This window comes from Dreissena polymorpha, chromosome 6 (assembly GCF_020536995.1).
Source record: "Dreissena polymorpha isolate Duluth1 chromosome 6, UMN_Dpol_1.0, whole genome shotgun sequence".
NCBI lineage: Eukaryota > Metazoa > Mollusca > Bivalvia > Myida > Dreissenidae > Dreissena > Dreissena polymorpha.
Window position 1 is genome coordinate 7,343,867 of NC_068360.1, and position 13,098 is coordinate 7,356,964.

The following is a 13,098-nucleotide window of genomic DNA, read 5'->3' on the forward strand; positions in this document are numbered from 1 at the left end:
ATTACAGAATCAAAACCTCACCAAAACAATTTAAATATATCAATAGCACACATGATAGGTTCGCTTTCAACATTATACAGATAATTGAACTGATTTAAGAGAGTGAAACATGTAACACAGGCGTGTAAAATGTAGAATAAGATCTTACTTAAAAAGTTTGCAATATAAGTCCAAATTCCGACAAATGTAATACTCAAGGGAAGATTCGTTTTTTAACTGCACATACACACATTTTCACAACCTTGTGAGTATATTTTCATTTTTTTAGTCATCTTAACAAGGAAGCCGGCCATATCACAAAGGAGGCTATGTCAGTTATGCGTTGTCAACAATATAAAAATAACCAATTACTATGAAATTGAAAATGCATACACATGCTTTTAAGTATTTTTCCTATACACTATTCCATCCAGTCTTTTCACGGGGACGATACTACGAGTTGAAGTTTAATGTGTATGCATGTAAATTATTTTATTAAAATAGTTTCAAGCTCTGTAATAGACAGCAGGATCAACGCTTGAAGTCAAGTTCTGCTGTCCTACGTCGTCCCAGCGTCGTCTGCCGATGCAGACGCCTTTCCCATGCCACCATTTGTCCAAATCAGGCACCGACATTCGAGGCTTTTTAGGGTCCCATAGTAACGAACAAATCCGGCACCAGAATTTTGTATCAACAAACGAACCAGTCTGCTTCCAGCGGAAGTACTTGTTGTACTCGTCGTCGTTTTTGTCGAGGAATTTTAGGTAATTAGCGAGCTCCTCTACTGACCGGAAGTCCTCCACGTGAATGTAAGAGCCCGGTGGCGCCACCCTTCGGTAGTCATCGGGGTGCGCACCCATTACGACCGGAACAACGTCGTTCCTAGAATAAAATAACAAGACATTCCATCACATCCACGTGCGTTGCTGCCCGTGCACACATGTAGACATATGTTCCGTTCAACGGAAGAAATTACGTATGCCGTTTATTATTCTTCAATGTATGATTAGTACAATATTCTACTACTACTGCTACTTCTATTGCGGCTACTGCTGCTGCTTATACAACTATACTACTATAACTACTTCTTCTACTGCTACTATTACTACTACTACTAATATGCCTACTACTACTACTACTACTACTATTACTACTACAACTGCTTCTACATCTACCACTACTACTACTACTAATGCTACTGCTGCTACTTCTACTACTACTACTACTACTACTACTACTACTACTACTACTACTACTACTACTACTACTACTACTACTACTACTGCAAATATTACTACTACTACCACTACTTCTACTACTACTACTACTACTACTACTACTACTTCTACTACTTCTACTACTTCTACTTCTTCTGCTACTACTACTTCTACTACTACTACTACTACTACAAATTCTACTACTTCTACTACTACTACTACTACTACTACTACTACTACTACTACTACTACTACTACTACTACTACTACTACTACTACTACTACTACAAATTCTACTACTTCTACTACTACTACTACTACTACTACTACTACTACTACTACTACTACTACTACTTCTACTACTACTACTACTACTACTACTACTACTACTACTACTACTACTACTACTACTACTACTACTACTACTACTACTACTACTACTACTACTACTACTACTACTAGTACTACTACTACTACTACTACTACTACTATAACTACTACTACTACTACTACTACTACTTCTACTACTATTACTACAACTACTCCTACTTCTACTACTACTACTACTACTACTACTACTACTACTACTACTACTCCTACTACTACTACTACTACAATACTGCTACAATACTGCTACAACTACTACTTCTAATACAACTATAACAACAATAATACTACTAATAAAAATAATTATAATCATATTTATAAATAATAATAATTAATAACAATTACGACATTTCAACTATTTCAGCGCAGCCTCCTTTAAGCCAAGGATCAAAATGAAAAACTGTTTTGTGTCCTATAAAACATGTAATATAAATACGGTCGCTTTCGAATTAATCGCGTTTAACAATGTCAGTTTGAAAAGAGCATTGAAATAAATTATCCTTACAATAAAAAGATACAATGAGATTTGTTTTAATCAATAAAAAACTATTGCTTACTTCACCCTAAAAATACTTAAACAAGACACACACCAAAGGCTTTGTAAGAGGGCCTTTCAAAGCTTTCAGTGGCTTTATCTTGAATGGCTCAAAAGGTGATCGGAGTGTTTAGCTTTATAATTATATGTCACTAAAGCTTTGTAAAGGAAGACGAAACGTAGGAGATAATCGTAAATTTGTATTTCTATTGTAGAAAACTGACACACAGAACGGTAACGATCGTGGTTATCTCGTATAAACAACTTTATAAACAAATACAATTAAGTATGTAGTTATTATACGTAATTAGCCATGTACGTGATCGTAGTGTAGACATGTTAAGTACATCAATGTTTTTCTTGTGCAGTAATAATAGGTCCGAAATTGATGTCATCGTTATATCATTTTGTGCATCAAAACATTTATTTAATAAAGTAATGAAAACAATTGTGAGTGAACCTATAAACAAGCGTTTTATCGTTCTTCAGTTTATTGAACCTTGATCACTTTCGATGCTTCAAAGTTTAAAGAAGTGGGTACAAGAAAAATATAATGTATGCTATAGTTGGAACATACCGATTGTTTAGTTATTGAAGAAAAGATAATGGAATCTTCGTGTATGGTTCCTTCCCATACTTCGAAATTATTGATACGAATTTTAGGACATAAATTTCGACTTACCGTAATGCATTTAAGAACAGTTTTTCGGTGATATAGTCCCGACAGTTTGCATTTTCAAACGACAAATAGAACTTGTACTCGTCTCTGAGTTTTTTAAAGCATATATTTTCCTTTCCTCGCTCACACGTTAATGTCCCACAATGTCCATAAAAATCTATGTCTATAAATTTTTGAAGTTCTTTCACAACATCCAGTCTGTTGTTAGCTGCGTAGCAATTGGACATAAAAATAGCAGCCATCTTTATTTTGGAGGCGGCAAAGTTTTTAATTGGTTTATAGTCAGAAAGTTTCGTAAAATTTGTGTAAGTTTGAAACTTGTCGTATGGTGTCACCATTGTGGAATCGTACCGGTAGGTGGCGGTCCAGTTGATGACGTCATGAACATTTGCGTAGTTCGGACTAGCCTCCGGACTCTCCAGCCCAAACATGATCCAGATTTGATCTGGATGTCGCGGAACGATTGACTGAGCATCCTTGGACATGTCTTCGTATATTTCCATTTCTTTAAATATCCGCGCGTCGATAATTTTCTTATACGGCGGGTATTCATGGAGATGGCAGTTTTGCACAGGACACTGGTGTTCGACGAATGCCTTGTTCCCCTCATTTACTCCCCAACCATCCAGACCCGCCGCTAGTAGTATTCGTTTAGGAGGCAAACTATCGAAGTCCACATTTGGTCGGAATTCGGCCTGCATTAATATTCTATCATCGAACGGATGTAGTTGCCATATGTGGACTGGTTCACTGCTCCGAGTTAAAACTGTTGTGGACTGGTTCGGAGAAAACGTTGAGTTCAAATGTGGAAAACGAAAGATTATCACGTTTTTTTGTAGGATTCGATTCTGTGGAACAATATTGAGCGCTAAAGATAAAGCTATAAATAATCCAATAGGCATTATCAACTTTTTGTGAATTCTTCGGCACTTCATATTTATTTTGTTTTTAACCAACAAGTCTTGTCCTTTGCTTAAACGTAATCTAACGACGGAAGGCAGACACTCGTTGAAAGTGGTATTCAATCCTGTTGTCAAATACACACTATTCCTCTCCGTGAAAATTCGATCAAAGTGTCACAGTAAAATCTAAATCGATCATTTTGGTTTTAAAATCTCTTGGACAATTTCTGTTTTTAAAGCCTGGTTTTATACCATTATGCATAATTCATTCAGCTTAAATCATGTTTCCCCAGTAAGAGATGTCAAAGACATGATTTTAGAGTTTCCATTGAAAATTTAGGAGCGTAGTTCTATTTAACGTAACCCCACTGCATTGGTGACGGATCGTCCTGCCAACTTGCTGCCGGGAATCTCAATATGGGTTCTTGATTGATCGTCAAATAATATATTTAAAATTGCGTTTGTCTAATGATGGGAACATGGTGATCAATTTAACGGTTAAATCGTTTTAGTCTGATCGCAGTTGGACTCAGATACTTTATTACAAGGATTAAACATTTCATAGGGTTTCCAATATCGTCCGCTGGCGATTGCTCACATGTGTAAACAGCAAGTCATTTTTTTAAACGAAACATCGAATTTTATTAATAATTCTCATAACGATATGATGTTTGTTTCGTATGTATTCTTTCGTTGGTGTTTTAAATTTGCTTTTTTGTTAGGTATATGTACTTTCCGTCGTAAGTCCGCTTTAACCGCCGCAGATGAGAACGTCTTCGTTTCAGCCTTGCTTGTATAAAACTGCGCACGGGAAGTCCGAAAACGTTCTACAACCGTAATTTTGTTAATGTAGCACGATTGTCCGGCAGTCTTTCTTCCTATTAAGTACCAAGAAGGTCATCAGAAACCAGCCTCGTGCAACACATCTGGAAACAGAATTGACAGCGGAAATAATTTACCGTACGAGCCTAGTTGTTGGGAAAGTGGGCTTAATGCATGTGTGCACAGGCTAATCAATTACGACACATTCCAAATACACGTGATGTTTGCTAAGTCTTCCTTTAAACGAAAACTACTATAACAGCGGAAAGTGTCGTCCCGGATAAGACTGCGCGGACTATAAAGGCGTAACTTGCAAGTCGTTCAACACAGATTAGAAGATTACTTAAGATTTTCTCTATATGCCCGAAAAACTGGTTCTTTACATGAAAATGACGTAAGAGTTTCTCAATAAGCCTTAGGATTTAGACTGAGTCGAGCTATATCCAAAGGTTACAAAACAACTAAATACATAGGATTAGATATTTTACGATAAAAGACAATTATTACGGTCTTATACGGGTAGCTCATTTTTTATTGTTCGGCTAGATTGTCTCGATGAAATTATTAATACAATACGAACACTTCACCTGAATCGTGTAAATACAATATGTATAAGATTTACGATTAAATAATTTTTCATGAGTTGAAGTATCAATATAACAACTATTTTAATTGCATTTGCACCAGAGTTTGTGATCAATTATATGTTGTATGTATGGCGAACTTAACGGTTGATATACCACTGAAAAATGCACCGAGTTTAACCAAATGATTGTGTACAACAGATCTGCTAACTGAATGCATTCAGGCAACAATAGTTTTCAGCCAGGGGTCATGTTCGCTGTAATAGGAGCGTTTAATAGTTTAAGCTACATTAATTTTGTGATCGCGTTTTGAAAGGACAGACATGTATAGCGGTTGGTTGGTTGTGTAACTGGACTCGTCATTTAACAATATAGACAATTATACATGGTTTTGCATGGTAAATGACGCTGTTTCCGAAGTATCATTTGAAATATGACAAACAATCAACACTGTTTATACAATATTTTATATCAATACTGAATCTATTTTGAAATGAAATATGTTTGATCGACCAGACTTATCAATCACACCTTAATATACCCTACGGTGTTAATCAATTATTCAGACAATTTATCAATTTATTCATTTCTCAAAGCGGCCCTATGAAGAAGGAAGTGTTTGACCATAACGCTCTATCACGTCCTGATTCCCGAACGTAAATCATGGCATTCGTTAAATGAAGTTATTATCTTTATTATTATTATTATTTTATTTTTATTTTTTAAGTATTATCCACACACATAATTAATCATAATCGAAGATGAGGAAATATTTCAAAGACATTCTTACTTTGATCACCTTTTATCGACCTTGTTAATAACACATAAACATGTGAATCCAGCGGACTAAATTTGTCTTAATATCAATTACAAATGGTTGAGTAAGAGGTACAATATCAATCACAAACAATAGAGTAAGTCTTCCAATTTCAATCACACGGCTTAACACCTCACACTGTCATAGACGTAATTTTGATTTGTACAGGATATCCATAATGATTGCACTGTTAACATAGCATATGCCTGTGAATCCAGCCCAAACAAGTTGCAAGTGTGATTAATGCATGACAAGATAACAAAACTCAACTTACACTCACATATTTAAACTACAACAACTTCAAACGTACTGCGGATCCAAGCCGATGGAGAAATTAAAATCCCAATACCAATGCAACGCGCACTGTCAGTATAAAGCACACTGTAAACTGGACACATGTGTATTGTCAGGCTCGATAACCATTTTTCTGAGCTATTGAATATCAGATTTTTTCGAATATTTATGCGACTTAAGTGTTCGGATATGTTAAAATATAAAATTTAAAATAGTACTCAATAAGCTATCGTTCTCGTGTTACGTTTTTACTAATTTGCGTTTAAATCCGAGTATTCTATATGTTTTTAAAGATTTGTTTATTAATATAAGTGCTACCAGCATTTCTACACCGGTCCTGATATGTCTACTTCTGCTAACAATAATACAACTACATGTATTACCAATTCTACTTCTTTTACCAATACATCTACCACCAATACTACAACTACAACCACCTATACCACCACTACCAATACAACTACTACCATCGAAACTACTTTTACAACTGCAACACATGCTACTACAACTACTTTGCACAGGGATCTCACCGGTGTTTTAGTGAGGTTAGTTGGAACTTACTTACAAGATGGCGTCGTTTTCGTGTTGTTCGTGAAGGAGTTGCGAATATTTTCGTCCGGTGAGTTACTTCATATTTATATTTTTATCAAATTATTAGGCCAATTTAGCTCTACAGTGTGTTTGCTTTCCTCGGTTTTTGTTTCAATATCTTAAACGTTTGGATAAAAAGTTATTGAAGAGAAACCTTCATCAATCCGTTGTTTACTTACTTGACATTCGAGAAATTGGATGTATATTTATCATTTCCACTTATAATTAAAGTTAATTTGTTATCACGTATGATGTATGTAAGTGTTGCATGCACTTGTAGTTTTATGACGAGACATCGTGGGAGAAATGACGTAAGACAGATCATTGGCGTCGCTCTGGAGAGCGGCGACTTGTATGTAATGCATTTTTTCGCTTATGGGAGGAGAAGTTATTTTACGGCTCGGTGTATATATTTTTGTTTTAAGAATATCTTGCATAGTGGTGTTTTTTTTTGTAAATCAGTGTAAATAAGTACTGCATGTGTGCCTATTTACTTTATTACAACATTTATTTCCAATAATGAAAAGCTTTAATTTAATAACTGATCCACTACTGATCACAGGGGAAAGATCACAGGACTGGGCAAATACGCGAAACGTCCTGGTTTTGTATAAAAACACAACATAATCAAAATGTATTTATTTTGTGGTTTTTCTAATTTGCTTATTTAGTGGAAAAGCAATGTAGTACGATATTTGACGACCTATCGCGAAAGCAAATTTATTGGAAGGCGTAGTGGTACGAAAACGTACAATGTATTAGTTTATTAATAGACATATAATAACGATCGCTATACACAGCTTCACCAAATAGCAGTACATAAATGATTTCAGCCAAAATAGCTCAGTTGGGAGAGCGTTAGACTGAAGTTGTTTACGCAACAACCATCTAAAGGCCCACGGTTCAATCCCGGGTTCCGGCACGAACGGAACAATTCGGCGGCTGACATTTTTTTTTCAGTCAGGTTAATAAATATAATAAAGCTTTATTTTATGTAGACATTTTAAAATCCAGTTTACTACAATTGGACATTTTTATTAAAATTAATGGATGCCGCGTGGGGACAACGTTAATTAAAATTTCTTTCATACTTTAATATCTTATAACAAATACACGTGTTTTTATATTAACAAATAAATGCAAACACCACATCAATTATCCATGTATTTTTATGGTTGTCTATCATAGGCCCTAAGTACTATCCCTACCACATATAGAGCTCGAAGCGCGACACGTATTATTGGTTGTCCCAGCAACCCGTTTCCCTAGAGTCAAGCACTCCTCGGACATTTTTTTAAGAACCACATATAGAGCGCGAAGCGCGACACGTATTTCTATCCAGGTGGTATGGGCCCTTTAGTATTATCCGACCATTACGTCCATGAATAGTTATCTTGCTTAGAATTTGAGAAATTTTGAAATCGTATCTCGAAGTCAAAACTTTTCATCCGATTGTTCCCAAACTTGCACAGGTTTTTCAATCAATGAGGACCCAACCTAAAGTCTATATGAGCAATATCGGACCATAAGTACAGAATTATGTCTCTTTGAATTTAACAATAAAAGTGAACAACTGCTTGGTTAGGTGACTATGTCAACATTTTTCATCAGATTCTTTCCAATTACAGTGTCTTCATGTCAAAGAGCATTTTTACCTCATTTAAAATGAGAAACATAATAAGTCCAGATTTTTTTTCAATTAAATTTGACAACATAAACAATTTCCACTTGTTTAAAAGATTTCTCAACTTTCGTCTGAATCTTTCTAAACTTGTTAAGTGTTTTATATCAGTATTACTCGAACCCTATTGAAAATGATGAATATCTGAGCAATAAATTTATTATGATCTTTTACTGAATTTCAAAGTATTGTCAAATGCAGCTTCTTTATGCAATTTAAAGTTTCCCTTCATTTTTGTCAAACTTTTACAGTGTTTTCATATCAATGAGTACTCAACTCTTATCGTAAATGAGCAATGTAAGCATAAGTTAAGAATCATCTCCCATTGGAGTTGAGAAAACTTGAAATTACGCTTACAAGATGAAGCAGATTTTTTAAAACCTACACATTTCTGTTCCATTAATGAAAACTGCACACGGATGCCAGTAAAAAAAGAAAACCAATGTAAATAAAATGAACTATGACATATTTGGGAGTTACAACGCAAAATCATAGATAATGGTTATTTGGGGGTTATAACACTACATCATAAATAATAGTTATTTTGGGGTTATAACACAAAATTATAGATAATTGTTTTACCAGCATCTTTTTTTTTGTTTAATATAAACGGCCGATATATCAATATTTACAGTAGAAAAAAAATCGTTCCATGTAACTTGTTTGAGTGCCTTTTACACTGAAATTCCCGACGCCCTTTAATGCTTTGCATCAATACTTATCTTGTGATTTATTTTAATAAAAACATGTTAGAGACTAGCATCATGACATATACGGAACGAAACGCGCGATCTTAAGTAATGTTTAAATGTAAAATGCATAACGAATTTATTCCGACCCTAATGAATTTTTATCATGTATGTACGTGCTGAATTCATTTGAACATGTATGCAGCGACATCGTGGGAAGAAATGACGTTACACAGATAGCTTTTAATTTAAATAAAACAAGCTGAGAAACTAGCATCATGACATATACCGAACAAAACGTGTAATTAAGTAGCACTCATATCAATTATACGTCTGACTTGTCTATGTAGACTTAATAAAACAAACGTGTTTGCTGTATTAGTCCGGCTTTGTTAAAGATTATTTCAGGCATATTCTACATTTTAACTAATGTGGTCAATGAATGGGTGGGGGGGGGGGGCATGGAATCGCAGAGAATATTTAAACAAAAGTTCTTTCATAATAAGGTCAAAACGGCATAAAATACATTACATTAATTAAAGTATTACTGAAAAGGGCTTACAGCCATTCTATTATCTCGTACATAAGCCACCCCACTACCTATCATCTTGCAATTTGGTTAATTGATTTAGTCTGTCGGCAGGTATTTCATTTGCATACAGCATTATTATAATTCTACTGTGAGTAACGTGAATATGAAAACACGTATATTGCACCACATAACTTATATAAAACTATATTATTGAACTCCAAATATATTATAAATATATTATTTATTAAAGATGGGTAAGTATTTCGTGTCAAGCTCTTGAACATAAGCTGTTTGTCATTTGGAAGTCAGATCCGAAAATGTTCTTTAAAGAAAGGCAGATCCAAAACGAGGAAGTTTAAACAAATGTATGTGCAATACATTAGTTAACAGAGAGGAAATGGCATGGGGAAAATGAAATAATGGTGATTGTATTTTTATTTTACTGTACCCGTGTGTCAAAACTTTGTATTAAAAGAGAAACATGATATTTGAACATCCAATTCCTCGAACATCATGTAAGTTGGCAACAGATTTGTGGACGGTTTTCTTTCAATAACTTTTTTATCCGGTCGTTGTACGATCTTGAAACAAAAAAAACGAGGAATCGCAAACTCTGACGAGCTAAAAGGCCGTAATCATTTATTAGAAATATGAATATAAAGTGGCTTACCGGGTAAAATTATCCGCTACTCCTTCACGAAAAAACACGAAAACGACGCCAGTTTGCAAGTAAGTTCCAACTAACCTCATTTAAACCCGGAAAGCCTTCGTATACGCATGCCTCACCCCCCCCCCCCCCTCCTGGTAAAATATCCATTATATGCATCTCTTGACGATTTAAAAACCTGAAAATTATCAAGCGTTTCAAACGCGAAACGATTGAATTGTTGGATGTTTTTTTTTCTTTCTTCAATATTATTTTTGTTTTAAACTGGAACTCTTTAGTGCCGGTGTTTACATTTATCAATTTAAAGCATTTAATTACAAACTTCAAAACATGCCGAAATCTGGGAACAGGTCCCTTTAACTTGAGAATTGTATCACTTTGTTCGATACATGTTTGTGTTAGCTTTTCATTATGCATTATACACTGTACAAAGATTAAGCGAATTTACGTACGGGTTTGTTAGCTTAGTTTATTTTATACTTCCTGCTTGCAATGGTTGTATATTGCATGGGATCTTGTATTCATGGTTTGTTGGAACTTATTGTTCACTCATCATATTTGTTGTCACCATGTGCGAGTAAAATGAAAGTTAAAGTATAAAGTAACAATATTTGTGTACACGATCACAAGTGTACACATTTCAAAAATTGATTTGTTTGATTACAGGCATAATTAGCGAGATGTAAATTTTATTAGATGGCATCTTTGCTTTTTGATCAGTGCATTAAAAAAAGATTTCCAACTTTAAACGGGGTTTAAACATTATTAAAAAAGTTTGAGTAATTATAGACACACTTTACTTTTTCATATTAATGCATTCATCATGTGATTATATATGATTTTGTTTTTGCAGAAAATCTCGAAGCGTTAATGGTAGGCTTTTTAGCCAGTAGCTATGATACGAACCCTTTCGCCCCTTTGGATTAATTCCAACGAATCGGTTCTCATGATCCCATAATGATGTTAAGCCGATAATGAACTATAAATGAAACAACATTTGTTAGGATGTGTATGCATTTAAAAATTAATAATGTGCGTTCTAGTAGATATGTGTATCGTAGAGTCCGTGATGGTATCTGTTAAATTAAACTAAAATTCATGAAGAAATAAAGTCATTTGATTTATTATGCATTCATCGTCTGGTCACACCTGAAAAAAAGGAACATTGAAAACTGGTATTTTTAATAAAAATGCTTACAGTTTATTTAAACATAGCTTATATAAATGTGTGTATCCAATTTTAAATGAATGATAACATAAAAAAAAAACTTATACGCGGCATAGTTGCAAACGCACATCAAATATTTATTCAGGCAAAATATTATATTGTTTTTATTGTTAAGTAAATTGGTTATTATTGCGAACTTAGAAAGAGCATTTTTTAGGATTCGACTTTGATACAATGAAACTACGAAAACGCGTTTTTCAGCTTAACGTAAGTCTTCAGTACAATCTACTTACCAATGCGACACTCGTCACACCAGAGACCTTTTGAATCACGAGTTCGATGATGGAACCAAACTTTTACCTTTAACCACCCTTTAACCAAGGGTACCACACATCGTGGTATATACGACGCTGACAAACATGCGTGAATAAATATAAAAGCAGATTTTAGTCCAATAAAAACTAAAACGTATTTAAAACAAAATACACATATTCCTTCGAACACCTTCAACTGATAGATACAACGCTGATAAAATGTAATGTTCGCAAGAAAAATGTCACAATACGGTGTTAAAGTACAACAGAATCGTTTTCTTATCGGCTTTTAGAGTGTTGCTTTCTCCGAAAGAATGAGAGCACCATCTGGCATAGAATAAAGATTAATTTACGCCTTTATTCAGAAACTGTTTATTTCCAGATAAGTGCCCGTGATTTGTGTCTTAGTGATTAATTCTACACGATTATATCGGGTTAATAAGTACCACGTGGCGCACAGCTGTACATTCCGAATATGACACACGATTTCAGATCTCTTCCGGTATGACACATATTTCGTACAGTGAACTTCAGAGGGGCTGCTCAGTAAGGCGGACAGACAGACCAAAAAACACACATGAAAATTATCAGATTGACAGACAGGCACTCAAAGTCAAACGTAAGGACAGACTATTTATGCGATGACACCGCAGTTTGGTTTAATACTTTCTTCAGGCTACATTTCTAGTCTTACAATAAAGTGGCATTGTTGATACGCCCCTTTTTCTGCATAATAAAGAGACCTTCTCACATACCTTGGCATGTATTAAAGTTTGTCATCAAATGTATTAAAATGATAAATGTAAACACTGAACCTAAATGGTTACAGTAAAAACAAGCATTAAATTATACAAAGAAAAACATTAAGCCTCAATTGGACTCGAAACACTGACCCTTGGAGTAACCGTATAACACTTAAACTACCCGGCCATCCGTGCTCATACAGTACGCGGCTTAAACTACCCGGCCATCCGTGCTCATACAGTACGCGGCTTAAACTACCCGGCCATCCGTGCTCATACAGTACGCGGCTTAAACTACCCGGCCATCCGTGCTCATACAGTACGCAGGGTATTTTACACTTAATATATAATTCTCGCAGTGTCATAAAATATAACGATAGCAACAGAACTCTCCAAATTATTCAATCATTTTTGGGTTTGTATCGCTTTATAATAGTCAAGTGTTTAAATAGTCAAAAGATGCTTGTAATATATATTGTATGGTAAATGTTCAGCAT

General features: G+C 34.7%; 1 protein-coding gene across 1 annotated transcript; it reads right to left on the minus strand.

The window, feature by feature from the left end:
* Positions 1–53: 53 nt before the first annotated feature.
* LOC127835094 (glycoprotein 3-alpha-L-fucosyltransferase A-like) lies at positions 54–4,619 on the minus strand. The gene is made up of 2 exons (XM_052361356.1): positions 2,801–4,619; positions 54–861 (listed from the first exon to the last, which is right to left on the minus strand). The coding sequence occupies exons 1-2, from the start codon at positions 3,730–3,732 to the stop codon at positions 486–488; spliced, it is 1,308 nt and encodes a 435-aa protein (XP_052217316.1). The 5' UTR covers positions 3,733–4,619; the 3' UTR covers positions 54–485.
* Positions 4,620–13,098: the final 8,479 nt, after the last annotated feature.

Bases quoted from the DNA above. Each gene is read 5' to 3' on its own strand.
- LOC127835094 (XM_052361356.1), bottom strand. From the start codon at position 3,732: ATGAAGTGCCGAAGAATTCACAAAAAGTTGATAATGCCTATTGGATTA. The intron at 862-2,800 runs GTAAGTCGAAAT...ATTTTATTCTAG, and splicing joins CTGTTCTTAAATGCATTACG to GAACGACGTTGTTCCGGTCG.